This window comes from Lonchura striata, chromosome 2, assembly GCF_050655825.1.
Source record: "Lonchura striata isolate lonStrDom1 chromosome 2, ASM5065582v1, whole genome shotgun sequence".
In the NCBI taxonomy this organism is placed as follows: domain Eukaryota; kingdom Metazoa; phylum Chordata; class Aves; order Passeriformes; family Estrildidae; genus Lonchura; species Lonchura striata.
In genome coordinates, this window is record NC_140704.1 from 97,727,040 (window position 1) to 97,753,913 (window position 26,874).

At 42.8% G+C, this 26,874-nt stretch overlaps 1 protein-coding gene across 2 annotated transcripts in view; it reads left to right on the forward strand.

Moving 5' to 3' along the window:
- RIPOR2 (RHO family interacting cell polarization regulator 2) overlaps window positions 1–26,874 on the forward strand; it is a 107,186-nt gene extending 80,312 nt beyond the window's left edge. Inside the window, exons 8-22 of one of the 2 annotated variants that reach the window (XM_085571842.1) lie at window positions 549–612; window positions 4,460–4,503; window positions 5,440–5,565; window positions 6,969–7,117; window positions 8,192–8,321; window positions 10,379–11,068; window positions 14,237–14,307; window positions 15,625–15,793; window positions 17,277–17,412; window positions 18,286–18,447; window positions 19,438–19,596; window positions 20,619–20,821; window positions 22,283–22,366; window positions 24,250–24,340; window positions 25,471–26,874. In XM_085571842.1, coding sequence (XP_085427968.1) covers window positions 549–612; window positions 4,460–4,503; window positions 5,440–5,565; window positions 6,969–7,117; window positions 8,192–8,321; window positions 10,379–11,068; window positions 14,237–14,307; window positions 15,625–15,793; window positions 17,277–17,412; window positions 18,286–18,447; window positions 19,438–19,596; window positions 20,619–20,821; window positions 22,283–22,366; window positions 24,250–24,340; window positions 25,471–25,571 — 2,379 coding nt within the window. In that variant the 3' untranslated portion in view covers window positions 25,572–26,874. Of the gene's footprint in view, window positions 1–548; window positions 613–4,459; window positions 4,504–5,439; window positions 5,566–6,968; window positions 7,118–8,191; window positions 8,322–10,378; window positions 11,069–13,688; window positions 13,874–14,236; window positions 14,308–15,624; window positions 15,794–17,276; window positions 17,413–18,285; window positions 18,448–19,437; window positions 19,597–20,618; window positions 20,822–22,282; window positions 22,367–24,249; window positions 24,341–25,470 lie in introns of both variants that reach the window. The other variant, XM_085571841.1, reaches the window with a different exon arrangement.

A 26,874-nucleotide genomic window follows, 5' to 3' on the forward strand; every position in this document is an offset into this window, starting at 1 on the left:
CATATGCTGCATCCTGTGTGTTGTACTTGCTGGGATCAAAATCTATTTTATTAAACAGGCAGGAGATGATGAGCAAGTCTAATAGTGTTTTAGACTTCCCAGCACACAAGCTGTGACAACCTTCCAGAACCTGAAGGAAGAAGTGGAGAGGGTCTAATACCAGTCTCTCTCAGACTTCTTTCTAAATGTAGTAGATGTTTCCTGAGAGATTAAATCATGCTGGGAGCTACTTTGGCATAGAGCTGCTGCTGTTGGCACAAGTCCTGGCTGGATAGGACCAGAACAGTGAGCAGGTTATACTCCAAGGGCAAAAGCTTCCCTTTTGCCATCAGGAGGATTAGCATGCAGCAGCAGAGAAGCACAGGGTTAAAGTGTCAAAAAAGCAGGCAAAGGTGCCATTTTTTAGGGCCAGACCTAGCTAAACAAGAAGGATGGCTCTGAGATTGATGTTATTGCAAAATATCTTGAATCTATCCTTACAAGCAGACCTTTAAAAAAAAATCCTAAAGAGGTTTTGTCTGCCCTCACTGCTTTCTTTCCCTACACAGAACATGTGTACCATAGAGGCAGAGCTGGAAAATCTGTTGGGGGAGTTTTGCATCAAGATGAAAGGTAAGTGCCTTTTCACCTTTCCCTTCTTTCTCAGAAACAGTAGCAGCTGCTGCACACATTGGTGAGGGAATTGAGACGTGCTGTGTGATATGCATTTATGACAGGTGGGGTTTCCCACCCATTGCTGAGCCTTCAAACTCCCAATTCACACCCTGCCCACTGGGAAGGATTACAAAAACAGGAACACTAATGCTTACAGACTTTCTGATATTCTGCTTTTTGTTTTCTGGAGTAATTACCTCCCACAAAGACTCCTCCCAACAGCCAAAGCAATTTCGTTTTGAAGACTGCTGTAATTTTTGCCTCTATTTTCAGTAATTCTTTGAGAAGGTGACTGGGAAAGTATCTGAATTGCCATGGAGCTGAACTTGAAATTTAAAATACCTTCTTAATTTGACATCAGCTATTTCTAACTCCTTTGCTTTTGCTAATTTCGACCAATACTATTTTTGACCAAATGTAAAAAAAGCAAAAAGCTGGGGATAGTTTTTGTAGATAATTCTGTGATGGCATTCACCTTTCCATTTTATTCCTTGTCTTTATGACAGGGGAGTTTACAATGGAATCAGTTTTACTTGAAGCCTCAATGGATCATCAGGTATTGCTAATGCTATTATCCCTTTAAGACTCGATGTCTTAAAGAAGAGATTGGGAGGGGATATCTATTTTGGATCTTCAGTCACTGGCATGAGAATAGTTCTATAAAACAAAGTCAGCATCTAAATATTAATGAAATCTTAATTCGTCACTTGATATCTTGCCATTTAAAACATCCATAGTATTGCTGGTGGAGTTTTGAGAGCTCACAAATCTCATACAAAGCTTTGGTTCTGCCTGCCTTGTCACAGTTTTTTCCTATGGTTGCATTGCATGAGATTAAGATTAATCTTAGATTAAATTAAAATAGCTACTCTGTGCTTTCATATTATAGAAAATTGCAGCAGATGTTCACCTAGCTCCATCCCTCAGGTTTTAAATGAACACACAGAGACTGAGACAGATATTTCTGTACAGGAACCCACAGCAGAACCACAGCATGGACGTGCTGAATGAAACAATGCCATAGAGTGTGTAAAGGGATTTTCCAGTTCCATTGGAGTATTTCTTTGCTTGCTGTAAGTGCAGTGCACAGTTCCTGGCAGTGGGACATGTTGCAGAAGTGTCACAAATATCTCATCTGAAGAGGTCTGGCCCCTTCTCTTTGGATGCCAAATCCTCTGGCAAAATTCAAGGACTCTGGAGAAGGCAGGTACTGCACTCATGAGCAGCAGCAGAGCACAGAGCACAAGCAGCAGTTGCTTCTAAATCCAGTTTGCATCATGTAAAGAAGCCCAAATTAGAAAACAGCAAATAGAAATGCCAGATTAAGTGTTCTTTAATTAGGGCATCTGAGATTTCTATCTAGATACTTCTCCCTAGGAATAGGAATCCTATAGGACAATACAGCCACTGCTATTGCTAAGGCTTGCAGCAGCTCTGGCAAAAAAGCCTGCATATCACACAGCAAGTTTCCCCGTTAAGTTATACTGCAGCATATCCAGCTAACTTTAGGATCTAATTTGAAATCAAAGCATTCCTCTCCCCAAAGCTTATCTGTTCCTAGCCATTCCAGTGAAAGTTATTTTTATTTTGTGCCCTCTGTCACTTACACTGAAAGCAAGCCAACCTACACAATGCTGTCAGGAAGCAGGGGAGCTGCACAGAGCTTTTATGACTGATTTTTATAGGAAACAAAAAAAGCCTAATCATTTTTCAGAATCAAGATAATAAATGTGCCAGCAGGCTTAGCTAACTGGTCAGGATTAATCAGTTGTTGAAATTTACCAGGGAAACCCAGTGTGGAAGTTCCTGTATGGAATCTGTGTGTCCCGTTGTGATGTACAGGAAAGTGCCCTTATAGCTGCTAGAAGAGGCAGGCAGCAGGAGGTGAAAAGCCCAGGTGTTTCACTCAAGGGAGAGCAATACGCTGGCCTGACACAGCGGTGGCTCTGCCACACAGAGCAAACCCCAGCAGCCAGGAGTCCAGCATGCACGTTCTGCATGAGCTTCAGCTGGCCCTGCCTCCTTATCACAGCCCCGTGATGGCCCTGTTCCCTAATTACTTATGCTGACCCCCCAGAAGCAAGCTCCTGGCCTGCCTGCATTAAAGGCCCAGTGCTTTAACAAAGGCATGATGTTTGAAATTGTATGATGGAGCCATTGGTTCCTGCCATTTTTTTAGTCCTCAAAAGCCATTCAGTCAGCAGAAACTTGTTTCCTGTCAAAGTACTTATGGCCTTATGTCAAGTCTGCATTTAGCCTCCTCTTCATCATTCTGAAAAGACTTGGCCAGCCTGGCTGAAAAAACAGCTCAGAGACCTAAACATCCATATGGAGTTTTTAGCTGGAGTTTCCTCACCCAACCACTCCATTCACTGGGCAAAAAAGGGACCTTTTATTTTCCTTACATGGTGATGTGTCTCAGGAGAGATCAAATTCACTTATAAAAGCATGCCTCAGGAGAGAGAAGCAGTGGTGGAGTACTAGTAATCTTAAATTATTAATAAACAGTAAAGAAATTAGAAAGGAATTGGTAATATGAGCTCTGTGCAAGGCCCTCTCTGTTCTGCTGAACACTAAGATGAGCAAATAAAACTATTTTCTGGTCAAAGATGTGGAAGAGACAGATAAGCAGATCACAGTGACAGTCTATGACTGCATGCAGGGATTGAGTTGCTCCTACAGTACAACTAGCAGGATGAAGTCATCCCTGCAAATACAGCCAGCACTAGCACTCCTCACAGTTGCTGTGATTTTAACACACCCCTGTGTGTTCCATTGGGGCATCCTTTCTCTGCCACAGAATGTGTATGTGGCCTCAAGATGGTTTCTATGGGCACTGCAACACTAGAGGCATAGATTTAGGCTCACACAGGCAAAGCTGGGTAAGTTTTCATACCAAAACAAGTTCAATGGCTACATATGGAGGGGAATCCGTGAGAAAGGAGAAGCTCCCTCTGTGGGAAAAACAACCAGTGGAATCCTGTAGAAAAGCAGGTCAGCAGGCCAGGAGAGGGGTGGTAATTCCCCTTGGATTTCAGTGTGGAGCCTCAGGAAACTTCATTTCATATGCACAGTGCTGATATAAAAATAGCATTGTTATGTCCTACCTTAAAAAAATCCCCAAACCAAACATAGATCACAAGTGCTTTGCTGTGCTACTTCTCTCACTCTGGGGAAAAAATGCTATTGAACTGGTATTACAGATGTCAGTCATATTTTGTGATGCACATATTATTGAAAGACACTCAGCTATTATGGGAATGATAATGTTATGGAAATGCCAAGCAGAAGGAGCCCCTGTTGCTTGCTGTGTCTCCCTGAAGATGTACTAAAAAGGAATCTGTGTTGAAGCATGGAGCTTGGTCAGTCAGTGCTGAGCAGCATACAGGGGGATCAGCAGCTCGCCTACACCTCACCATGGGAAGGGCTCTCAGCTGAGTGTCTGAAGCCAGATGATGTCAGGAAGCTGTTTCTCCTTTTTCTATAGTTACTATAGAAAAGGAAACTTTAGGGTCTAATAGGGAAAAAAGCTGGAAGGTGTAAATATTCCATGTGCAAGAAACCACAGCCCAGTGAATTTTACACAAAATAAAGAAGAAAATTAAGATGGTGGGTTGTCTTGGTTTGGAGGGTGCACAGGCAGTAGTAAGAGGGGGGATATAAACAGCAGCTGGGGGGCTGCAGGAGAGTGTTGCTCTCTTTTGCCAAGTGTGGCCCTAGGCACCCCACTGCACCCCACTTCTGGGCTCAGCCACACCTGGCAGCCCAGGCCCTCCCACAGCCTCTCTGTGTCTTTCTTTCTCAGGTCTGGCTGGATTCGCTCGGCTCTGCCCAGGTGATCAATACGAGGTATGTCTGCATGAGTTTGTTTATTAAATAGCAAAAGAAGGCATACCTCTGCTGCTTTTTACATCCTTGCAAGCACCCTTTACTGAATGCATAGGCTCTACTTCATCACAGAGCTAAGTGGCAGAGAGGATAACTGAATAACCATTGCTTAAGACCCAGTGTTACCTGCTGGGAGGCTGCGTCAGGATCTCTGGTCATTGCGGTGTTTCAGTAGAGATCATCAGGAGTGTGTTAATTAGAGGTGGATTAAAAGAAAAACCTCCAGCTCTGCCAGACATACAAGAAATTTGTAGTGGATTGATAGTGGATCCCTCCAACCAGAACTTCCTAGCTGCCTAGACCATAGATTCATTTGTTCCCACACCCATTCCCTGTGACAAATGACTCCTGCTGCTCTCACTCCTGCTTCCTCTGTGGGTCATTTAGTTGGTGCAGGTCCAGCTGGCCCAAAGTGGTCTTCAAGCTCTTGATGCTTCAAATTGGGTTACTGCACTATGGATGGCGTTCATTTCCATCAGACAACCAAAACTCACAGCTGGGGAGATCTCTCATGGGGAATGGCTGAAGCTCACCAGCAAGTTGGACGTGTTAGGATAGACCACGGGTGCTTTCATCCTGCCCTCCCATATCTTCCTTGCCCTGATGTTTTCCCTGTAAATGGAATTAAATGTCTTGCAGCTTTGTTATGAGTCAACAAGATACATGAAGTTAAAAACTTGGGTGAGGGGTCCACTACTGAGAGGAGCAATTAGGAGAGCTGAGAGATAGAGATCCTCCAGTTGAATTTTCCTTCTGACTCGATGGGAAGTGGAAGAGAAGCACCTACACCACCTAACTCTTTCAACCTTTCTCAGACCCTTTGCCCAGTTCTGTTTCTGATATTTGTACATCGTGAAAGCAGATTTCTCAAGAAAATAAGGACTTTTTTTTTTTTAGATTTTCATGCGTTACGGTCGCCAGCGCTGGAAACTGAAAGGCAAGATAGAAGTGAATGGCAAGCAAAGCTGGGATGGAGAAGAGATGGTTTTCCTCCCTCTCATTGTTGGACTGATCTCCATTAAGGTATGCATGTCGACTCCTTTGCCTGCAAGCAAGGCAGGAGTCAAGAACCTGCTTTCTCATGCACTATCAGCAAAACCACAGAAACAGATCATTAAACTCTTTAGAAATGAGCCATATTTAGTATTTCTGACACATATACTTAAGTGCTGTAGTGTGGTCCAGTTTAGATACCACAAGATTAATCAGTTTGTGAGAGCTGTGGGAGAGATTTTCTTCCCAAACTGGAGTCTTTCCATCACTGTTCCATCTCTCCATTGCCCCTAGCATCCAAACACAGTTTTCTTCTGGCTGGAAGTCCATATGCTTTCTTTCCAACAAGACTTCAACCTAAAGATACCCATTCTCTGGCCTCTGTCTAGAAATCGCTGCTAGAAACCATTCCAGATGTCCCTGGTTAGGAAGCTTAAATAGAAGAATGTTCTGAAAGTCTTAGGGGAAATGGCCCACTTAGACACTGCAAAAACTTTATGAAAAAAAATGCAGGTGATTACAAAACCCACAACCAAAATAATCCCAGACACATGAAACAGTAGGTTTTCAATGAAAGGCAAGTTGTGACACATGGTGAATCAGTCTCCTCAATCTAACCCACAGGTTTAAGGTGGAAAGTTAGGAGAGAACCCCTTTTTATAGCACACAAGAATCCCAGTATTATTAAGGTTAATGTGTATATTCTTTTCCCTTTTTGGACTCTGTCCAAACACTTTCACATAAAAGGCTCAAAAACTGACTTTCAAGCAAACAGCCAAAGGCTGGTTTGTGTAGGAGCTGCATATAGAACTGTCACTCTGAATTCCCAGGCAAATATATCACTACGTATGAATAGTACTCTATTCCTGCTGTAACAACATACACAGAGGTGGTTCCTCAACAGTAGATCTGTGGAAGTCCTCACCAAAGGCTATCCTCAGTGCAAACTATTACATGGCTTCAGAGTTACGAGAGAGAAATACCTGGAAGAGAGCTCTTCTGGGAATTATTAATTAGGCAAGTTACATCAGGAGATTCCCAGTCAGGAATTTGTCAACTGCTGAGACACTCTTTGGCTTCCCTCTTCTCAGTCTTCCCTTGGGCTCTGGTTGTCATTAGTGCAAGAGATCAAGTACAATACTAGACAGCTCCTTGGTCTGAGCCAGGATGTCTGTCCTCTTCTGACACTCCTATAAAATACATAAAGAAAACATGGAATCATGGTCATATGCAACTATGCATTTCCTAAAAAAAAAACAAAACAAAACCACCACCAAACCCTAATTTTTTTTCCTTAAGTAATGCAACAGACAATCATATTTTAGAAGCTTTTTTGGCAAGGGGACCAGGCCAGACAATCAAAACTATTATCTTGGGATTAAGAATTGCAATGCCTTTTGTGGTCCTAAGTATCCTGTTCTTGTCTCTTACAGGTCACAGAAGTTAAAGGGCTTGCTACTCATATCCTCGTGGGAAGTGTAACCTGTGAGACAAAAGACCTGTTTGCAGCTCGGCCTCAGGTGGTTGCAGTAGACATTAATGATCTTGGCACAGTAAAGCTGAACCTTGAGATCACCTGGTAGTAAGTAGAACTCGTTGGTCAGTTGGTCAATCGATCAATCAATCAATGATCAATCAGCTGTAAAACTTCAACCAAAGAAAAATGGTTCATCCATGTGGGTTGTTATCACCATATTTTTCCCTGCTGAGGAAGATTGTGAAGGAACTGTGGCCTGAGTTTGGTGTATGAGAAACAGTTCATGGTCAGCCACACTTTGCCTGCTTTTCCTGGGGTAAAGAGGGTTGTGCCTAGTTTCAGCTGTTAAATTAAGTTTGGTATGTACTGGCATTACAAGATATAGGAACTGCTTAGTGATGATAGATCTCAGAATTGCCTTAAGCTTCTTTCAGGGCTTAAAAATGGGATATAACTGAGTGCTTATATGTATATGTATATATTATATTTATTTATAATTTTAATATATATATGATATTTTTAAAAAATAATTTTATGGATTTACACTAGCATAACAAAGTTCAGGAGCTGGCCCATCTTGAAATGCTGGCTTTTAAGGACTTCATACACCAGAAGAGTGATGGGAAATCTCTTGGTGTTTTCTATTCACATTGGTCAGCATAGGTGAACTGGTAGCCTAAGGATACAAACCAAATTCTCACTGCATTTTTATGAAATAAGTAAATGTCATTTCTGAAGAAGCACTGATGCATTTAACTTGTTACAAATCATGTGTGCTGTTTCTTGTAATGCAATAAACATGAAGCCAGCAATAACAGCTCCTGGTTTCCTTTATAATGCAACAGCTCTATTAATAGTTGAGCACCTTTCTCATTAGTATGTGTGACACTTGGCAACTCAAATGCAAGAATACTTTTCATGTGAGAAGAATAACATCAGACTACACTGCATAAATAATTTCTGAGGGAACACTTTTATCAGAACCGAAAACCACACTTCTGAGACTGCTGTCTAATTAACAACATTTTCTTTAAACACTTCAGTTTAAAAACTTGCTACCTCTGGGTTTTGATGTGCTAATAAACAGCCCTTTCAAAAATGCTTTCTATGGACCTGAAAGTGCCTCTTGCTCAGCCTAACAACCTTTTATTTTCTCCCCTCTTGCTTGTGTATCCATAGCCCCTTTGATGTTGAAGACTTGACCCCATCCACAGGAAATGTGAGCAAGGCATCTGCTCTCCAGAGGAGAATGTCCATGTACAGCCAAGGCACTCCTGAAACACCAACCTTCAAGGACCACTCATTCTTTGTAAGCGCTGTTTGGCTTTGTGTTTATGTAATGAGAAACCTAAGAGCAGTCCAAACACTGCAAACATTTCGTTGCTTTACATGTCTAAGCTTTTTTTTCCCTGGTTCCAGCAGGTTACCCTTACAAATACTTATAAAGCAAGTGCATTCCTAGCTGCTAATCCTAAAAGAAGGTGACTATGATCTTGGCATCTTTGAAACTATGTGGCCAATTAATGCATACCTATCCTTCCTGCCTGACTGCTGTGATGCTTGAATAATCTTTAAAAAATGTGTTTTCATATTGCAACAGTAATTAAACAACCATTATAGCACAAGTATTTTTAAGTATCCTGTGATAAAATTTGCCCCTGTACTGAAGATATTCACAGGGTGTTCCTACATTTTGCATGAATCAAATTCTGAATGCTTAATCAGGCCATCTGTACAGAGATTAACTACATCCCATGCCTGTAATTTAGTGCTCTGCTACAAAGCATTCATTTAACTTGCCCTTCCTCACACCCTCTTTGCTTCAACTGTGGAAGAAATGGCTGCATCCCCTGCAAGACAGGCCAAAGTTGACAATCTTAGATGCTCTTCAAGACACTTTCTTTGACAAGCTTCGTCGCAGTCGCTCTTTTAGTGACCTGCCATCGCTCAGGCTAAGCCCAAAAGCAGGGCTAGAGCTATATGTGAGTCTTGGTTTTTGTTTGGTGAAGGATTTTTTCAGTTCCCGTGTGGCATTTCCATTCCCACGCATGCTTTTCATGTGTTGCTCTCTCTTGCAACTCGCTCATTTTGCTGACTGATTAGAGGGCAGGACATAACTGTGAGCCCATGCAGCTTGCATTAAATCAAAATTCCTCTTGGTTTCTACAGAGATAATGATCACAAGTCAACTATCTGTGGGCAGAGAGCAGGGCAGGAGTACATGCCAACAGTGTTCTTAAAAATTACCTGCTACACTGATTGATGCTCTACATTTGCCTAGTAACATGACTTTCAGTTACTAAAAGCATACTGAAAGCACTTACTTTTAAAAACTAAAAGCATACCCATGTCCAGGGAGAGAAGAAATAAACCTTTGACTATGATTATGTCTAGGGAGAAAAAGCTGCTAATAGTACTAGAAAAAAAAATTCAGGTTTTGTACTATTAAACCTTAAGCTTAACAACATGTGGATGCCTACAGTTCTTTCCAGCAAATTGTCAGCAAAATAGTAGTTGCCTTCCATCTGTGCCATGCATTTCTGTGAGCTGGCCACATAACAAAGCAAGGTCTGTAGGTTAGATAGGCAGGTTGTGACTCCTATAGAGATTTTTCCCCACATGTCAGTCAGAGATGAACATATATATATATCTGCCCTGATAAGTCTGGGGTCTGCATAGGTTGGTTTTGCTTCTTAAATGATCCGTGTCCTGCTCAATACACCACCCATTTTGCTGACTCATTTCAGCAGAAACTCATGCTGGACAGGATATAGTTCTAGGTCAACAATTGTTACAGACATCCATGCCAAATGCAGGACATTGAATAAAAATAAATGGCACAGTACTATCACTCCTTAACCACCATGACACTAGAGAAACTTTTGGAGCAAACTGTGTTACATTTTACGATTGCTACTTTAGAAGTCAGAAAATAAGTAGAACAGAAGTCTGTAATGAGTAGGAAAATGCAGACAAGGTGGCTTATGTACAATTCCATTAAAAAGAGACAAGGTACAGGAATTAGAGCAGTGCACTGGAAATGCTGTTTGAGACAACAGAGTAGGGTGAGCACTAGAACATGGTAGGGTGAACAGAATTCATGACTCTCTCTGGAGATAATTTCCTAGAGCTTTCTATTTAGCAGGGACATGCAGAGCCCAGGTTTTCCAGAAGTTTTCATGGTGAAATTGAGGAGCTGTGCCAGATGAAAGTGGAAGTTTGATTTGAAATATTTTTTCCATCTCTCAAGTCTTGAATGCTTCTTTAATCTTTTTCCTCGCCTTTTTCTTTCCTGGGCACATGCTGTTATTTTTTTCCTCTTTCCCATGCTGCATGAAAAACATTTTCTCCCTATTATCTTTTCAGTCAAATTTGCCAGATGATGTCTTTGAAAATGGGACAGCGGCCACTGAGAAGCGGCCTCTCTCCTTCACTTTTGGTGACCTGCCTTACGAAGCCGCCGTGCCCCCCGCCAACTCAGCAGAGTCCTCGTCTGCTCATGTCAGCTCCAGCCCCGACATCACTGCGACCCCCACCCAGCACCGAGCCCTGGAGTCCTCCCAGAGCTCAAGCCTGGACTGTAGCAGCAGCGACTCCCGCAGAGACTCTGTTGCTGAGCCAAAGGACCTGCTGTCCCACGGAGAGGGAGCGGGGGCTGAGAACAAGAACACCCCGAGGGCGGCTCCTGAAGTTTGCCAAAAGATCTCTGATGCTGGGAGCGATCGTGTCTTTGTAGAAACGAGTGTCCCGGTGTCTCTCCTGCAGGACACGGATGAAGGTTCAGAACTCAAGCCTGTGGAGCTGGATACCTATGAGGGCAACATCACAAAGCAGCTGGTCAAAAGGCTTACATCAGCAGAGACACCTCTGACCCCAGAGAGGCTGCCGTGTGAGGGATCCATTAGTGGGGAATCAGAAGGATATAAGTCTTATCTCGATGGAAGCATTGAGGAAGCCTTGCAAGGGCTTCTCTTAGCTCTTGAGCCACATAAAGAGCAGTATAAAGAGTTTCAGGACCTGGATCAAGAAGTGATGCATCTAGATGACATCCTAAAAGTGAGTACATTTTCAGAAAATGCTACCCTAAAGAAAATCTGAGCAGGTAGAATGTCCTTGCCTGCCTCGCAAACATCAAAGTAAGCTTTCTGGAGAATTGTAAACTTCCCTGGTAGCAGTAGATTTGCTCCTGCTTGGAGCATCCTTTGACAATGTTGCATTTTTAAACTTTTGTCAGCAATGTGCTTATCATAGCCTTGTGTCCTCAAGCAACAGATCTTTTATCAAAACCTGGGGGAAAGAGAAAAAGGTGCTATGACAGAAGGGTAATTAAATTATACCCTTCTCTGAACGCTTTGTGAACCATTGTGAATCACCTCTTGTGAACCCATTGTTCGTGCCATACTGGGGATCAAATATAGGCAAACTTCTGCCTTTGAAATCTGTGAGTCACATCCTCAATGGGTGTACTTTAGCATGCTGCCCCTGAACTCCATAGAGCTGTGCAAAACGACACTAGCTGAGGATCAGACTTTGTAGCCATAGAAGCTGAATTTTCTAAATGGCCAAAGGGATTTAGAAGCACAAGTGTCACTGAAGTCCCCATGTCATCTAGGCATGGTCTTTTCCTTTTTCCCTCATCCATTTTCATAATGAGAGACATCCTGTCATTACATCAAGATGCAGAGGATAATATTAAAAATTAGAAGAAAGGGGGTTTGCATGTATGTTGTTACTATGTTTACTGTGGGTCACTGTTACTAGTATCCCCCCCCCCAATGAATAACAATTCATGACACATTACTCTGCAAACAATATTGTATGGGAAATAATCATTTCAAATGCTTCATATTCATATGCAAGTTGGTCTGCTGGTCATTTAAGCCTCATAATTCAAAAAACTTGGCTGAGGAGGAAGCAGGGAATTATTTACTCTTCTGCATTATCTTTTTACAAAGAAACTTTGTTAACCTCCTTATTTCCATTGCATGGTACTTTCCCAAGTTAAGTGCTTTTTTTGACAGCCTGCAGCCCCCATTCCTTGCATTATTTATTCCTAGAGAGGTTCAAACAGGCAAAGGTATCATTACTATTATTTTCTAACTTGGTACAAGAGGCCAACTATCCAAAGGGCAGAAAGACAATAGACACTGTTTATTTAGGCTGCTTTGATCAGAAGTTACAAACAGACAGACATGGGATGGGGGCTGAGAGGATGGACGTGTGCAGGCAGGATTCCTGCACACTTGAGATGGACACCTCTTCAGATCTGTTGAAGTCTGGATGTCACCTATTGATCAGTTTGCATACTGGCACTCAGCATCACTAGCAACCATGCAAAAAAGGGCTGCATGGGCTCCTCATGCAGAAGGGTTGAGCTGGAATCCAGCTGTGGATGAAGAAATCTTTCTTGGCCATATTGGATGAGCAGAGAAAATGGCCCACATGTTGCTGTTTGCGTTTGCTTGAAGAAGCTACACTACCAAGCTCTGAAGGAAATGTAGGCTGAATCCATTTGTGCTGCACAAGAAGAAGGATACAGCTCATCCTTGTCACAGATGTGTTGGGAAGTGTGTTTGATCAGCTGTTGACTGTACAGTCAGTTTAAGGACTCAAACATCCTAAGTGCAAATGTGTGACCATTAATATTGTGTGCAAACAAATTACAAACAGAACTCCAGCTCCTTTCAGCTCTAGAGCAGCTGGTGCTGGATCTGAACTCCTCAGAGGCCAATGCATTTTTCTGTGAGCTGAGACAAAGTCATGGCTCCTGCTTGGGACTGGAGGATATGGCCTGTGTAATGGCACCAGTGGCTCATGACTGTTTCTGATCAAATATTCACATGGTGTGAAAGATGCTGAAGTCATTGCGCCAACCACTGGAGATGATTCCTCAAGTTACATCTGATCCTTCAGAATGACCCTGGAAGCAATTCTGTGGACACGTGGATCAATTTCCACATGGGGCCAGAGTATTTAATACTTCCTACAGCAACAGCAAAGTTTCCTTTGCATTTCTTCCCTGCAGTGAGGTGGGGATAGTTTCCCCCCTCTCGCTAGCACTGTTAATATCTGAGTTACAATACTGCCTTTCTCTGTCACTGAGGAATCTGATGCCTTATTGGCTTTTCCTTGATAATCCATTTGGCTTCAAAGGCCACAAAACTCCTCTCATTCCGTTAATAAATGTGCAGCTATGGGATGAAATTCATTCCTGGCTAAGGTCTGTTAGAGTAACGTCTGGAATAAATCAGGTAGTGCCATTGGATATGTATAAATTGGCTTCTGTAGCTAGCACAGCAATTAAGGAATGTGCCTTCCCCTTTCAACTTCCATTGCATTAATTCCCATCATTCATTTTGGAAAATGCCGAGAGCTGCGAAACTGGGATTCTTCTCATTTCTATAAAATGTGTTGAATTTTGCCTTTGAGGGTTTTTCTCTGGGGAAGAGAGTGGGTAGCATGAGGAAGGGAGCAGGAATAAAAGGCTTTTCCCCAGTTCTCAGGCTTTGATTGTATATGCTATGAATATGAAGGCTTGAAATGAAACACCCAATAAAATGAAGTTTTAAAAATAAAATTAAGAATTTGAAGTTTTAAGCTTTATCATTTTTTTTTTCTTATCTTTCTTATAGTAGCTAATATCTGGGGTTTTCATTGGTTCGTTCTGCCTTTGCAGTGCAAGCCAGCAGTAAGCCGAAGCAGGTCCTCCAGTTTAAGTCTAACAGTTGAAAGTGCTTTAGAAAGCTTTGATTTCCTGAACACCTCTGACTTTGATGATGAGGATGGTGGTGGTGTGGAGGTTTGTAATGGTGGAGGAGGTGCAGACTCAGTATTTTCAGATACTGAGATTGAGAAGAATAGGTAAGTTTGTAGTACCTGCCAGCTGTGCTTACGCCAAACTGACACCCTGGCTCTTTGTCACTAACAGGGGATCCTGGTGCACAATTTATTCAAGGAAGACTGACTAATCCTTGATGAGTTTTAGGGTCAGAGGGCTCCCCATGGCTGCTGCATACAAAATCTTTAGTTTCCAGGACCGTTTTTTTTTTCTCTGTTCAAATATATGCAATCTGTCCTCCAAAGGAGAAGGGTAAAAATTAAATTAGGCTGACACCAATACTGGCAGAGCCTCTTCCTTGACATAGGTTTGGACCTGGCTTTCCTTGGATGTAATTACTAATTCCTCTGTGGTTTTTCCCCCCTCCCTTTGTCTTTTCTCTCTAGCCGAATGAGTCTTTGCAGTGGATTAAGCTTGTCAGTAACAATAACACAGGGCCAGATTTAAGCAGCATGATGTAGGTTGCCTTTGGAATGTAAGAGTGGTGATTGGTACTCTGTTCATGGCCCTGCGTGTTACCTGCCCTTCTTTCATCACTTTTGGTCTTTCTGAGGGGAAAAAAAAAAAAAGAAAAAAAATGGAAAACAAAAAAGCTGTGGTGTTGTGCCGTGGCCTGCCATTGTTGTGTGACTTTAAGATGCTGTGCTTCAATCATTAGATCTTAAAAGCATGTTTGCCTTCTTTGAGCTGACACGATGCCCAGCAGGCACGTAAGCGGCACTAGAGCTGGAAAAAAAGGAAGGAACACCCTTCCCTCCCTGCCTGTGCTTTCCAACCAGGGAGCTATACTACTCATAGCTTGCTTAAAGCAATTTGAGTGCAACGAGCAACCACCGTGCAGTTCCCATCATCTCATGTCCTCATTCGAGAATAAGACTTGGTGGGAAAAAAAAATTGGGAAATTGTGTTGTTTGCTAAACTGGCACTCTGACCTCAGTCCAGTCTGTGCTGATTTAAGGATCTAGCTTCAACCAGTTAAAATAGAAATTAAAATTGCTTTTTTCCCCCTCTGGCTCATCCCCAGACAGTGCAGATTCCCACTTCCATTTTTAGATATGTAAGTGTGTGACTCAGTGTAAAGATTGCAAGTGTTGAAACTTCTGAACTTGCAGCCAAACACACTTGCCATCTGGGGACTGACCTCAGGCTTTGCATTTAAACACAGGGAGGATCATTTGTGCAGCAAGACAATATTGGAAATAATAAACCCAGTAAGACTAGCTCTACACTTGCAGAAACTATTGGCAAAGTAAGCTGTACACATTGTGTCTAAAACTGCATATGAAAACATCATGTCTCTTAATTCAGCAGTGGTTTTCCTTTCCTTCTGCAATGAGCCTTAAATTTGACAGCAGGAGGACTCTGAAAGCACAGAGCTGTTCTAGCAGCTCAGTGCTTGGGAAGGTACAAATTGTCATGGTTCTTAATCCAGAGTGACTGGGCAGGTGATTCATCACAGATGGAAGAAAGCTGTCACCACCAAGGGAACTAACCACGACAAATCTTGCTGTTGAGGGCATCACATCACTCAAGGCAGGCCAGTGAGGGGACAGATCTGTCCCCTAGATGGGCATGTCCCTCCTGTACCCAGGCAGGGCAGCCCTGCTCCTGTGTGATATGATGTGCCCATCACCAGGTTTCTGTGCGCTTTCAGCTCTTCTGCCGTGCTCTTTGCTCATCACTTGTGTGTGAGTGGGTTAGTGGGTGTGGGTGTGTGTCTGTTGTGGCAGCTGTTGGCCCTGCACTGACCTCCTCCTCCCTGCCTCCTCCCCAGTTACAGGACAGAACACCCAGAAGCCAGAGGCCACCTGAGCGAAGCTCTCACCGAGGACACGGGCGTGGGCACCAGCGTGGCTGGCAGCCCTCTGCCCCTGACCACAGGCAACGACAGCCTCGATATAACCATAGTTAAGCACTTGCAGTATTGCACCCAGCTCATTCAGGTACCAGCCCAGCCTCATTTGTGGCATTTATTCTAAAATCATTCCTGCCTGCAGCATGGGTACGAGCAGGCTGGCAGGGTCAGCCCTGCTCCTGCGAGGCACTGGGAGCGCAGGGCTGGGACAGACACCATGCTGGAGTTGGGTGGTGGCACCCTGACCCCAGCCAGAGGTGCCTCCATCGTTTCCATCCTGGTCTGTTTTGGAGCAGACCTGACATGGGAACTATGGGATGCTTGGCACAAGCTGCCCAGGAGGGCTGAGGAGCAGGGCAGTGGGACACAGGGGCATCCCCTGCTCTGGGTTACAAACTCCTGCTGGCTTTGCTGGGGTGTCCTCAGGGGAGTCAGTTCCCAGTTAAAGCAGCCTGTGTCTTCAGAGGTAAAACAGGAACCCTGTCTCCCTGCTTAACAGAGCCCCAGATGAGCCTGCAGATTCAAGAGCAGAGATGAATTTTTGCATGTGGGGCAGAGACTCTGTCTGCAACAGGCACAGTGAAGGCAGCATGAGACAGCCCCCCTGGGGCATCAAAATTGTCAGTTCATGCTCACAACTAGAGGGTTTTTTCTGTAGTTTTTTTTTTTTTCCAGAGCCCATGCACAGCAAATGTGAATTTAAACATCCAGTAAGTGAGGTCATCAGGGTTTTCCTGACAAATCAAAACATGCTGCAACTTCCTCTTCACAATTATTTTACTCTTCCATCTTAGATATAATTAGCTTTATTTTCCCAAAGGCTCATTGAAGCCATAGAGCGTGAGCCTGATTCCAGCACCCTTTGTGCTGAGCTGAAAACTCTGCTGACTCACAACTATGAGAAAAAGGGAGATTTTTTTGGTTTCAATATAAGAGTATACAGTAAATATGCAGCTGAGCGAGGTAAACTTGAACCATATCCACACACAAAACAGATTTGATATGAACATTATTTATGTAGACTGCTGAAGAATATACAGATATCAGCAGTAGGGAGTATTAGCAAGGATTAATTAATTAATAAAATTAATAAAGGCACCAAAGTAATTGATCAAAGCTGAAATGGAGTGGAGAAAGAGCAACATGTGGTCTTTCTTTATGCAGGGTTGTCCTCAAAGTCTATGGCCCATGTTGTGTGAAAGCCAGACCAATATTCTTGCCTGGCTTTAAATCTTGTGGTGATGGGTTTCTTTAGCTTTGTGGAGTGTGTAAATCAGAAATTACTTTTCTGATTTACAAATGGTTACTTGGATACTCAGGTGTCTGGATAGGGATGTAGATATTGAAGGTACAAGCAATGATGCTTATCAACTAGGACCAAAAAATATCCAACAACAAAAAAATTCTTTAAGTTAAGGAGATCCTGTGGTTTGAGGCAATGAAATTTGTCATTGCACCTCAGGTGTTTTGGAGTTGGTTTTTTTGGGGTTGTTTTCTTTTTTTTTGTGTGAGGCTGGATTTCTTTTTGGTTCAATGACTCCTTTTTTTCTCTTCCCATTTGTCTTCACCAGCAAATTGTGTTCTCCAGTAAAACACCATTTGTGACAAGAGACCTTCTGGATAAACTGTCCAGGCAGATCCTTGTGATGGAGAATATTGCGGAGATCAGCACTGAGAACTTGGGAAATATCACCTCTCTTACTGATGGTAAGAAACAGCTTTCCTTCTGACAAGGATTTGCCTGGACATGTGTGTCTGCTGAAATAATTGCTGTGCAGATCTCACCAGCAGTGCAGGAGAGGCCACTGTAGTGAGGGCTGGCTCAGGGTCACCAGAAGGTGCAGCAGTCAAGGCAGGTGTCACCTACATCTGTCCTCAGCACCGGTATCCAGAAATATGCAGGTGAGAAGAGAAAGGACATCTTACACAGCTTGATGTGCAGAAGATGGACAGATGTCATTGGTGTTATGGAGTGGGGATACTTCCACCTCTGAAGACGCAAATTATTCTTCCACCTTTCTTTTCTGAGGAAAGGCAGGATTTACATTACAATATCAGAGGCATAATACAACTTCTTGAACATTTCATTTTTATTCATCTCTATGGAGAACTTCTTAGTTATTTTTCTTTTAGCATCTGTTTTAATACTTGGAAGAGTTTGACAAATACATAGTTACCCTCATGTACACTCTGGCAGGATAGGTAAATACTACAAGCTGTATTTACTATATCAGAAAGTTGAGGCAAAAATTGAATGACTTACTTGAAGTCAAAGTGTAGTGCTAGGACAGGGACCAAACTTGTGCAGACCATTTGTGCTGCTCCCCTAGTATTTTGTGCTATTTAAAAGGAAGAGGCATCGATGCTGAGAACTGGATCAGGAGTAAATTTTCTCACATTACCATGGGAAACAGAAAAAACATGTTACAAACCTGGGGTGAAGGTAATGGCTCAGGGAGACCCAGCAAACAGGATAGGGTGAGATGTTTGCTAGGTCTCCCTGAGACCCATTCTTACCTTCTTTTCAAAACTGATACTTCCAGCATGGCTTTGTTTCACCATTCATTTTGTCTTCCTCAGCAATTCCAGAGTTCCACAAGAAGCTGTCACTGCTGGCTTTCTGGATGAAGTGTACTGGCCCTTCAGGAGTGTATCACACCTCTGCAGACAAGATGATGAAACAGTTGGATATCAATTTTGCCACCACTGTGAATGAGGAGTGTCCAGGACTTGCAGAAACAGGTACAAACTTCTGAGAAAAAAAATGTGGCAGCCATCAAAATGGATAACAGTTGTGTAGTGAGCTTTGTTTTCCAACCCCTTGGAGATCTGTTTGGCCACGGTTCCAAGATCTCAGCTGAAAACTAATGCTATAACTCTTCAAACACTTTTGGCCTCAAATAATGAAAAAAAAAAAAAAAAAAAAAAAAAAAAAAAGGTGAGGTTGACAGAAAATAAAATACTATTTTAAGGTTTATGAGCTAACCAGAAAGAAAGTCTATTGCCAAATATAGATTTGTAAGTGATTCAGTGAATCAGGAACCCTTGCACTTAATTTTGTATGTTTGTATAATTCCCACACCCCATTACAGTGCACTGGAATGAAACTAATCCACATTCAAGTGAGTTTGTCTGAGCACAGGTTTTTATCTTGCATGGGATGTAGCACATCTCAAACTCCAGCAATACTGACTAGCTCTCCCTTGGACAGAATGGGGATGGAGGCTGATTTGCCCAGGTGTGGCCACCTGCACTGTGGATGCCTGCACAGGGCAGTGTTCTCCTTCCTGCTCCATGGTACAGCTCTCACAGGCAGTGCCTCAGACTAGCTTTCTGCATGCCACACTACTGCAGGAACATGAAAAATAGCAAAGCCAAATCCTGCCTCAGTGGCACTGTGGGGATATAGCAGGCAGTGCATATGGAGAGGGGTTTACAATTCAGGATATTGTTTAGGCAGAAATGATGCTCTGTTGATTGCACAGGAAGATGTACTAGTCATCTATAAACTGGCAGAGGTTCATCCTTACAAAGATATTCTCTGACAATGAGACCCAGACAGGGAGAAGGCCTGTCCAGCTTCTAACCTAACCACAGCTGAGTTTAGAAACATTGGGAAGTACCTGGCCTTGCAGATGAGGTTCTTTCTTTCCAGTTTTGAAGTGGACTGCATAATTTTGCCAGCAGCTTTTGCCCTCACTAACCTGTCCCTTTGTCCATGGCTGCCTGCAGTATTCAGGATCCTGGTGTCTCAGATCCTGGACCGGACGGAGCCTGTCCTCTACTCCAGCATGTCCTCCGAGACCATCACTGTCTTTCAGTATTACGACTACTTTGCCAGCCACAGTGTCAATGACCTTGGAAGCTATTTGCTGCAGCTTGCAAAAGAAGGTAGGGTGTAAAAATTCCACTGGCTGGTTAGGGAGCACCTCCCTGTCTTTCTGAGTTCAGCCCTGAGGCTGGTTTTTACAAAAGAGACAAAGAAATGTCCTGGCTATTGAGTGAATGCCCCTGAACTGTTGTATGTGTCAAGGGAAAGGAGCTGATGCAGATAGACTCTCAGTCATTCCTATTTCCATATTCAAATGGAAAAAAACTGTTTTGGAAAGCACTGTTTTTCAGGGAATGGCTGATGGTGGTGGGCTGAGCCCAAGTTCAGGGAAGTTTTCTGTGCCTACAGTTTGGATGATGTCTTGGTCTTTCATGACCTGTTATGGAGACACCTTCTGAAGTGCTGAGCAATTCTCAGGGACCAAAGCATCACAGCACCTCAGGGTTTTGCAGGCCCTGCCACCAAGACCTAAAGAGAGAAGCAGATGCTGCACAAAGTGTGCTGAACTGCAGTCCCTGGCAAGCCAAGTTTTCTTCTCTATTTGAGATGGAGTTTGAGGAATCTTGCCTAATTTTCCTTTTTATTTGGGCAAACGAGGGAGCTTTTGCTCAAAAGCCTGGAAGCAAAATGGTATTTCAACTTACCTCTGAAATATATTAGCCCTAGCTCTTGTTGGCAGACATCAGTCTACCCAGGAAAAGCTCTCACAAAGATGCTCTGAAAGTCAATACACTAGCCAGGATATTTGGTTTCAATACTAAGAGTGAGAATTCCCATCTTCCAGCACAAAGCAGAGAGTTTTGACAGGTGTGCCTTTAGCTCTGGGTAGGCCTAAGTGCTGTACTTTGGCCCATCTACTCATCTCCTCACTTGAAGAATGTCTGAGAAACTGGCCCAGCTTAAAGCCCAGACAATTCCCCATGCAGACATGCAAACACACCGACATGCTGCAGTTGCTCAGAAGGGAATATTTTCATATCCTCAGTGTGTGTAATATAAATCAACAATTGCTAGTGGGAAAAGGATCAATCCAAAGTACTGAGAGGATAAAGTAACATGGATCTTTTTTTTGCACTTCCAGCATCTGTGGTTCAGGTGCTGCAGTCAGTGAAAGACGGAAAACTGCAGCAAAATGTGTCCAAAATAAACTCCAATAACCTTCCACCACAGCAGGAAGTTTTAAGAGCTTTGGCTTTACTTCTCAATGAAAATAAAAATGAAGTCAGTGAGACTGTGGCATCACTTCTGACAGCAACTGCAGAAAACAGGCACTTCAGGGAGAAGGTAAGTGGCAGAAAATCACCTTTTGCATGAGAGACCTGTGTCATCATGACTTTTTTCTAACTGTATATCTTAAATATCTGTGCATATAAAATAACTGATCCAAGCTTGATTTAAAGTGATCCAGAGGAATAGCCTGTCTAATTTTTCTGCACATGTGCAGGTCTGTTTCCATCTTTATGCCAGTCTGCTTCTACCTGTCATTACACTAAACAGGTACCAATCAAAACTGCAAATACTTACTGGGTGCTGTGCTCTCCAGCTATCTTACACACATCAGCATTTCTTCTCCCCTGTCTCAGACTTGGCTTCAGTCCAAGGCTTCAAGGTAATAGTCCCCAGCATCACCAACATGCAAAGACCTAGGTCTCAGATTTTTTTCCCCCAAAGGAGTTTGCCAGCTTTGGGACTTCCCACCATTTCCAAAGGGGATGGACTGCCTTGGGCAAGCACAGCTCAGCTATGAGAATTAAGATTTGAGTCTATCTCTGATACCAAATGCAACAAACAGGGCCAGGTTAAACACAGGAATTAAATAGAGGGGAGAAGGAGGAGGAAGAAGAAATTAGAGATTGGCTCCTGCCCTTTCATGGCAGACCTTTGCCTACTATTAATCTTGTTCTCTGTCAGGAAAGAGCAAAAGAAAAAGCAGCTGGAAGAGGAAGAGTGGCAGAAGGAAGGCAGAGGGAAGAGAAAAAGTCTTTGCTTCTCCTGTCTATCAATCCAGTCCCCTTTTTGTTTGCCCTCCCACTTCATCTTCCATTTTTGCGGCCTTTTGGTATTTCATACCATCCTTCTCCCATCCCCAGTTTCCTGGTGGCAGCATCTCAAGGCAAATATAACCTTCTCCTGGAACAGGCAGCATGTGTAGGTGATACCTGGTCCACTGCCTGCAGGAAGGACCAAGGAGTGGCTTCTGTGAGGGTATTATGCAGCCTTATGCTGCAGATGAATTCACTGTACAGCTGAGTGCTGCTGAGATTTGCTGCTCTGTAGTAGCTACTAATTTCTAAGGTCAAGCAGTAAAATGGTCTAGCAGCTCATGTTGACATAGTAATCATTATTTTAAGTCTCCCTGGGGTCTATACCAATGAGTTCATTATTATCCCTACATTAAAGAGACCATCACAAGGGCCACCTCTTGAGATACTAGACTCCAAGGCCCATTCAAAGCTCTTTGGTGATATATGGTGAAAGGCCTTCAAAGATGCCAGATAGTGCATCTCACTTTAACATGAACTTCTCCTCCCCAAAAGCTGGCCTGAGACTGCTGATCTGTGACCAGTGGTCTGGCCTAGATCTGCTGTAGGGAGTTATGCCACGCTGTGCCATCCCACATGCTCACTGTCAGGGAGGCAGGCTGCAATTGCTCTCCCTTTAACAGGGTAGCAATACCTCCATGCTCCACCCTTCTCTGTGGAGGCACAGGTATTTTCAATGCTATTCTTCTTTATCTGTTTTCAGGCCTTGATTTATTACTGTGAAGCACTAACCCAGCCCAACCTCCAGCTGCAGAAAGCAGCTTGCTTGGCTCTAAGATACCTCAAGGTAAGAGACAAGGAATACATTGTGGTGCTTGGCTTTGCTTTATAGAAAGGACATCTGATAGGTACAAACAGCAAAAGAGAAATTGCAGTAACAACAGCGGTAGTGTTTTTGTTTTGGGTTGCTGTGCTCCATCCTTTTTCAGATAAAGGGAATGGTTTAGAACCTTCTGAACCACAAACACCTGGCCTCTGTGACCTTGGCAAAATTATGTCTTTTGCATAACATCTTTTCCTCCCCCTCATATTGACTTCAGGAGACTCAGTTCCACATCACAGAGAAAAAAGAAAAAGTTAATCTGTAAATTACTGACTGAGAAGGATAAAAAAAATGCTTTCCCAGGATAAAATTAGCTCAAATGCATGTGAACTGCAGTAGCAGAAAGGAGAGATCACATCTTGTTTTGTGACAAATAACTGGTACATCTGGGCACTACAGCTTCAGCTAGCATCTGGTACCATCTTTGCACTCCAGCCTATGACAGGATGGGAAAATGCACTTTTGTTTTGGTTGTATAGAACCATGGGAGACAGCAGCCACCAAGCCTAGCTGGCATGGGACACTGGGGCAAAAAATGTGTTTCATGGGACTGATGCACTTTAGACTGACTATTTCTCCCTCTAATCTCTAAACTATAACTTCATCCCAGTCACAACTGATGCCATCTAACACATAATCCAGTATTGTTTAAATATGAAAAACCTTTCCCTTAAATGAGAAGCTAGCAGGCATCCCTGAGAGGCAATGCTGAGGGACATTATACCTCTGCTGCCTGGGGTTGCAGTGGGGTTTTTGATTGCTCAGGAAAACTCAGACTAGGAACCAGTGGTGGGAACTGGAGCTAGATAAATTTAATTGAAGAGTGTGGCTTCAGTGAGTCTTGAATAGTGAGAATGGCTGGGGAAAAAAGCTATTGAGGAAAAGTATCATTGTTTGGAATCTTCAGTGATAAAGCTGAAGCTGGAAGTTATTACTTCAGAGATGGAAATGCTACAGTGAGTAGGTGGCTGTGGATGGGGTAACCCAGGGCCAGTTTAATCAGTTGCACAAGGGCCCACTGAATCTCTGAGGGGTTTTTCAGATGGCAGCAAGCTCTGTGTTGCTCTGGCTCCATCACTGACAAGCATTTGAGCTGCAGTCACCTATGCAGCCTTACCCCGAGTCACGCACAAGTGGCCACACTGAAGACAAGTGGTGAGATTCAATGGCTCTGGCCCTCTTTCAGAGCATGCAGACCAGACCTTGTGCCCCATGGATTGACAGGGCTCAAACAATACTGACTCCGTGGATCAGTGTCTCTTCCAGGTGTCACACTGGGGTAGTACCTGCTCTTCCTTTCACTCATCGCTCTTGTAGTATTAAATAGCCAACCAGAGGCACTATGACAGCTGCTCTCCCAAAAGACCTGACATTTTTGTATCACAGAACAGGATTATTCCTTGCTTTCTTCCCAAAATAGGAGAGGCAAGGCAGAAGTCTGCAAATATCGGTGAGCAGAGGCTTGTCATGCTTTATAGGAAACCCATTTTCTAGACACCTGTCTCCTGTTCATTTCCCTGCTGTACCCTTACCTTGGCATTTTATGGCCTTGGTCCACAGCCCATCACCTATCCTACAGTCAGAAGTGGCAGACACAGCTGCTCTGGCAGACTTATGTATGTAATGTATAGAGTAGGGAAATTGGAAAGGGTCCATGCCAGCAGCAGAAAATACACCTCCTCCAAATGCTTCCCCTCAGGGAAACCCCATTCCTCCTGTCTCCACCAAAGCCCTTTTCTTGGAGTGGGAAGGACAGTGCAGAGGATGGTTACTATTTGCATGCAAGGTTGTGGAAAAACCTGTGTGTCCTGTGTGGTGCTAATGCAAGTTCTCTTTGCACTTCCCAGGCTACTGAGAGCATTAAAATGCTGGTCACGCTCTGCCAGTCTGACAATGAAGAGATCAGAAAAGTGGCATCTGAAACCCTGCTCTCCCTTGGTGAGTTGCCTGGTTTAGAGCAGTATTTAATTTTATTTTTTAACAGAGCAGCATGTGAGACACCTGAACTATGTAAATGTGAGACTGTAAATTGAAGGAAACTTTACAGAGTGACTTAAACAAGTCAGAAAATAGAGATTCTTAAAAATAATTCATTTTGAAAATGAGCAAAAAAGAGAGAAATTGAATTGTGTGAGTCTGGAGGGGGAAGTAGTAAAAAGGATAGCAAAGAAGAAGTTGAGAAACAGAAATAATTGATAATTAATCTGCACAGTTTCTGAGCACCAGTACTTCAGTGGCATGGAAAAATTGTGATTTTCTGGCCTTTTGGCTAGGCATGAATTTCTACTCCACGGGGAAGGTATCCTTGTCTTATTTTAATTATGCAAACCCTTCAAATATACTCTCTTCCATTCACCACTTCAGCAGGAATTCAGTCTGCTGTTGGACATGTTATTGCTCAGGTTATAAAACAACTAGCCCAGTGACACTTGAAAACTCTGATTGTTCTGCCATTCTTCTAGACAACATACAGAGACCATTTTTGGCTCCTAATTGCCAGTTCAACACATTAGGCTCAATACCATCTTCATGAAAGTGCATATAGATGGCAGTAGCTAAGGAAAAAGGGGTTGAAAGACACAATATTTAGCAAACATACTGCTTCCTCATTTTCAGCAGTATAGAAGTAATGATGTGGATAGACTCACTTCTTTAAAGTGCCAGGAAGTGGGAGGTGCATAAACTTTATATTTTCCAAGGTTGAAGTGGATAAATATAATTTACCTCAAGTACATCACAGCAGCAGCTGAGACCTTGACAAGCACAATAGGTCATTCAGTACAAATGTGCAGATATTGTCACCTCATCATACAAGCCACATCTGCTACTGTTTGGCTTTAGATAACCAAAGAAGCTACATGGGAAATTAAAAAAAATAATAATTTGAACATACAGAGCATGTTGAATTTTTCCAAATAATTTCTGAAATAACTTCTAACAAGATAAAGTTTAAGAAGGGGTATGAGTTGCTGGCCAATCAGAACATCCTAACAGCAGAGAATCCAGTATTTTAAATGTTCTAGGGCAATTACATAATACATTATTATCCTTTATCATTTTGCATTCAGGTGAAGATGGGAGACTGGCATATGAACAGCTGGACAAATTTCCCCGGGAATTTGTTAAAGTTGGAAGCCGCCGTGGAACTGAAGCTGCCACAGCTTTTTAGATGGAAAAGGACCTGTAACATTTAACAGGCATTAAAGTAGGATGGAGCTGCACTTTAGTGTGGGGAACAAAAGGAAGACTTTAACAAATTCTATGAGAATGTTCCAAAATGTAGCAATTTACAGACTTCTTCAAGAAAAGCAAAATCTAAAATCCAGCTTAAGGATTCCTATTGGCTCCTTGTTGCAGCTCATGATGGAACAGTTGGATGCTGAGGAACAATACTTTATTGACTGATTCTAAACAAATAATGTAATTGCAGTTATTCAGCCTCAATAGACTTCTGTGAGGTTTTTAGAATTTGGCATCTCCATATATTTTCCTATTACATTTACTTCCTTGAAGTTGTTGTGAGAGCTTGAGATGTGTGATACCGTATCTAACAAGGACACTCAGGAGGCCACCTGAGCAGGCATGCAAAGTTTTCCCTTGAATCCCAAATGAAGTGTCTGCTGCCATGCAGTGTCCTCAGCAACACTCCAGTGGCAGGAAACGCTGCTCAGCTTTCTCAGTTGTGTCTTGGTAATGAAATACAGGGAAAGTTCTGCAAGTTTTGCCTGGAGAAACAGCATGATGTGAACCCTGGGAGGTGTCACTTTGGTGACTCATTCTAAATGCCTACACTGGTCTTTTATTCCCTTCTCTTGCCCTCCAGCAGCAAACTATCATTAATCCAGCAATTTCTGAGGGGGATCAAACAATCATGTAGGTTTCTGAAAGCTAAATGAAAAGGTAAGGTGCATTTATTTATTCTGAGAAGAAGGAGTGAATACTGCTAATTGCACGTTTCCCCAAAGCCATTTTGTCCTGCAAGTTGCAGGCAGGATTGGATTTGGTACATTCTAATTAGAGGAGCATAGTTTCTATAGAGTGATTTCAATATAAAGAACAGAACAAACTCAAGTGCACCTTGGAGGCAGCAATAAACAGAGGGGGAAATGAATGCATCTCCCCTCCCTGCACTGCAAGGTTGAAAGAGAGTACTTCAAACTGTTGATTACAAGCCTTAAGTTAACAGAGGTGAATAGAATTTAACAGAAGAGTGTTCCTGTACTGTGTTCATTATGCATGAAATGCTATTTAGATGTCAATTGAAGTATCCAAATTTGCATAGATGACATAGAAAATATTGCAAACAGTTCACATCAAGAGGAAACCTTGTGAGCCAAACACTTTGGCAGGCAGGGGTCATTTGTTTTGTTTTGTTTTTTACTGTGAATGTTACAAGAATGTACATATCTGTATATTTATAAATATATATATTCTTCCTTTAATTAAAGAAGTACATTTTGTACAGTGCAAAA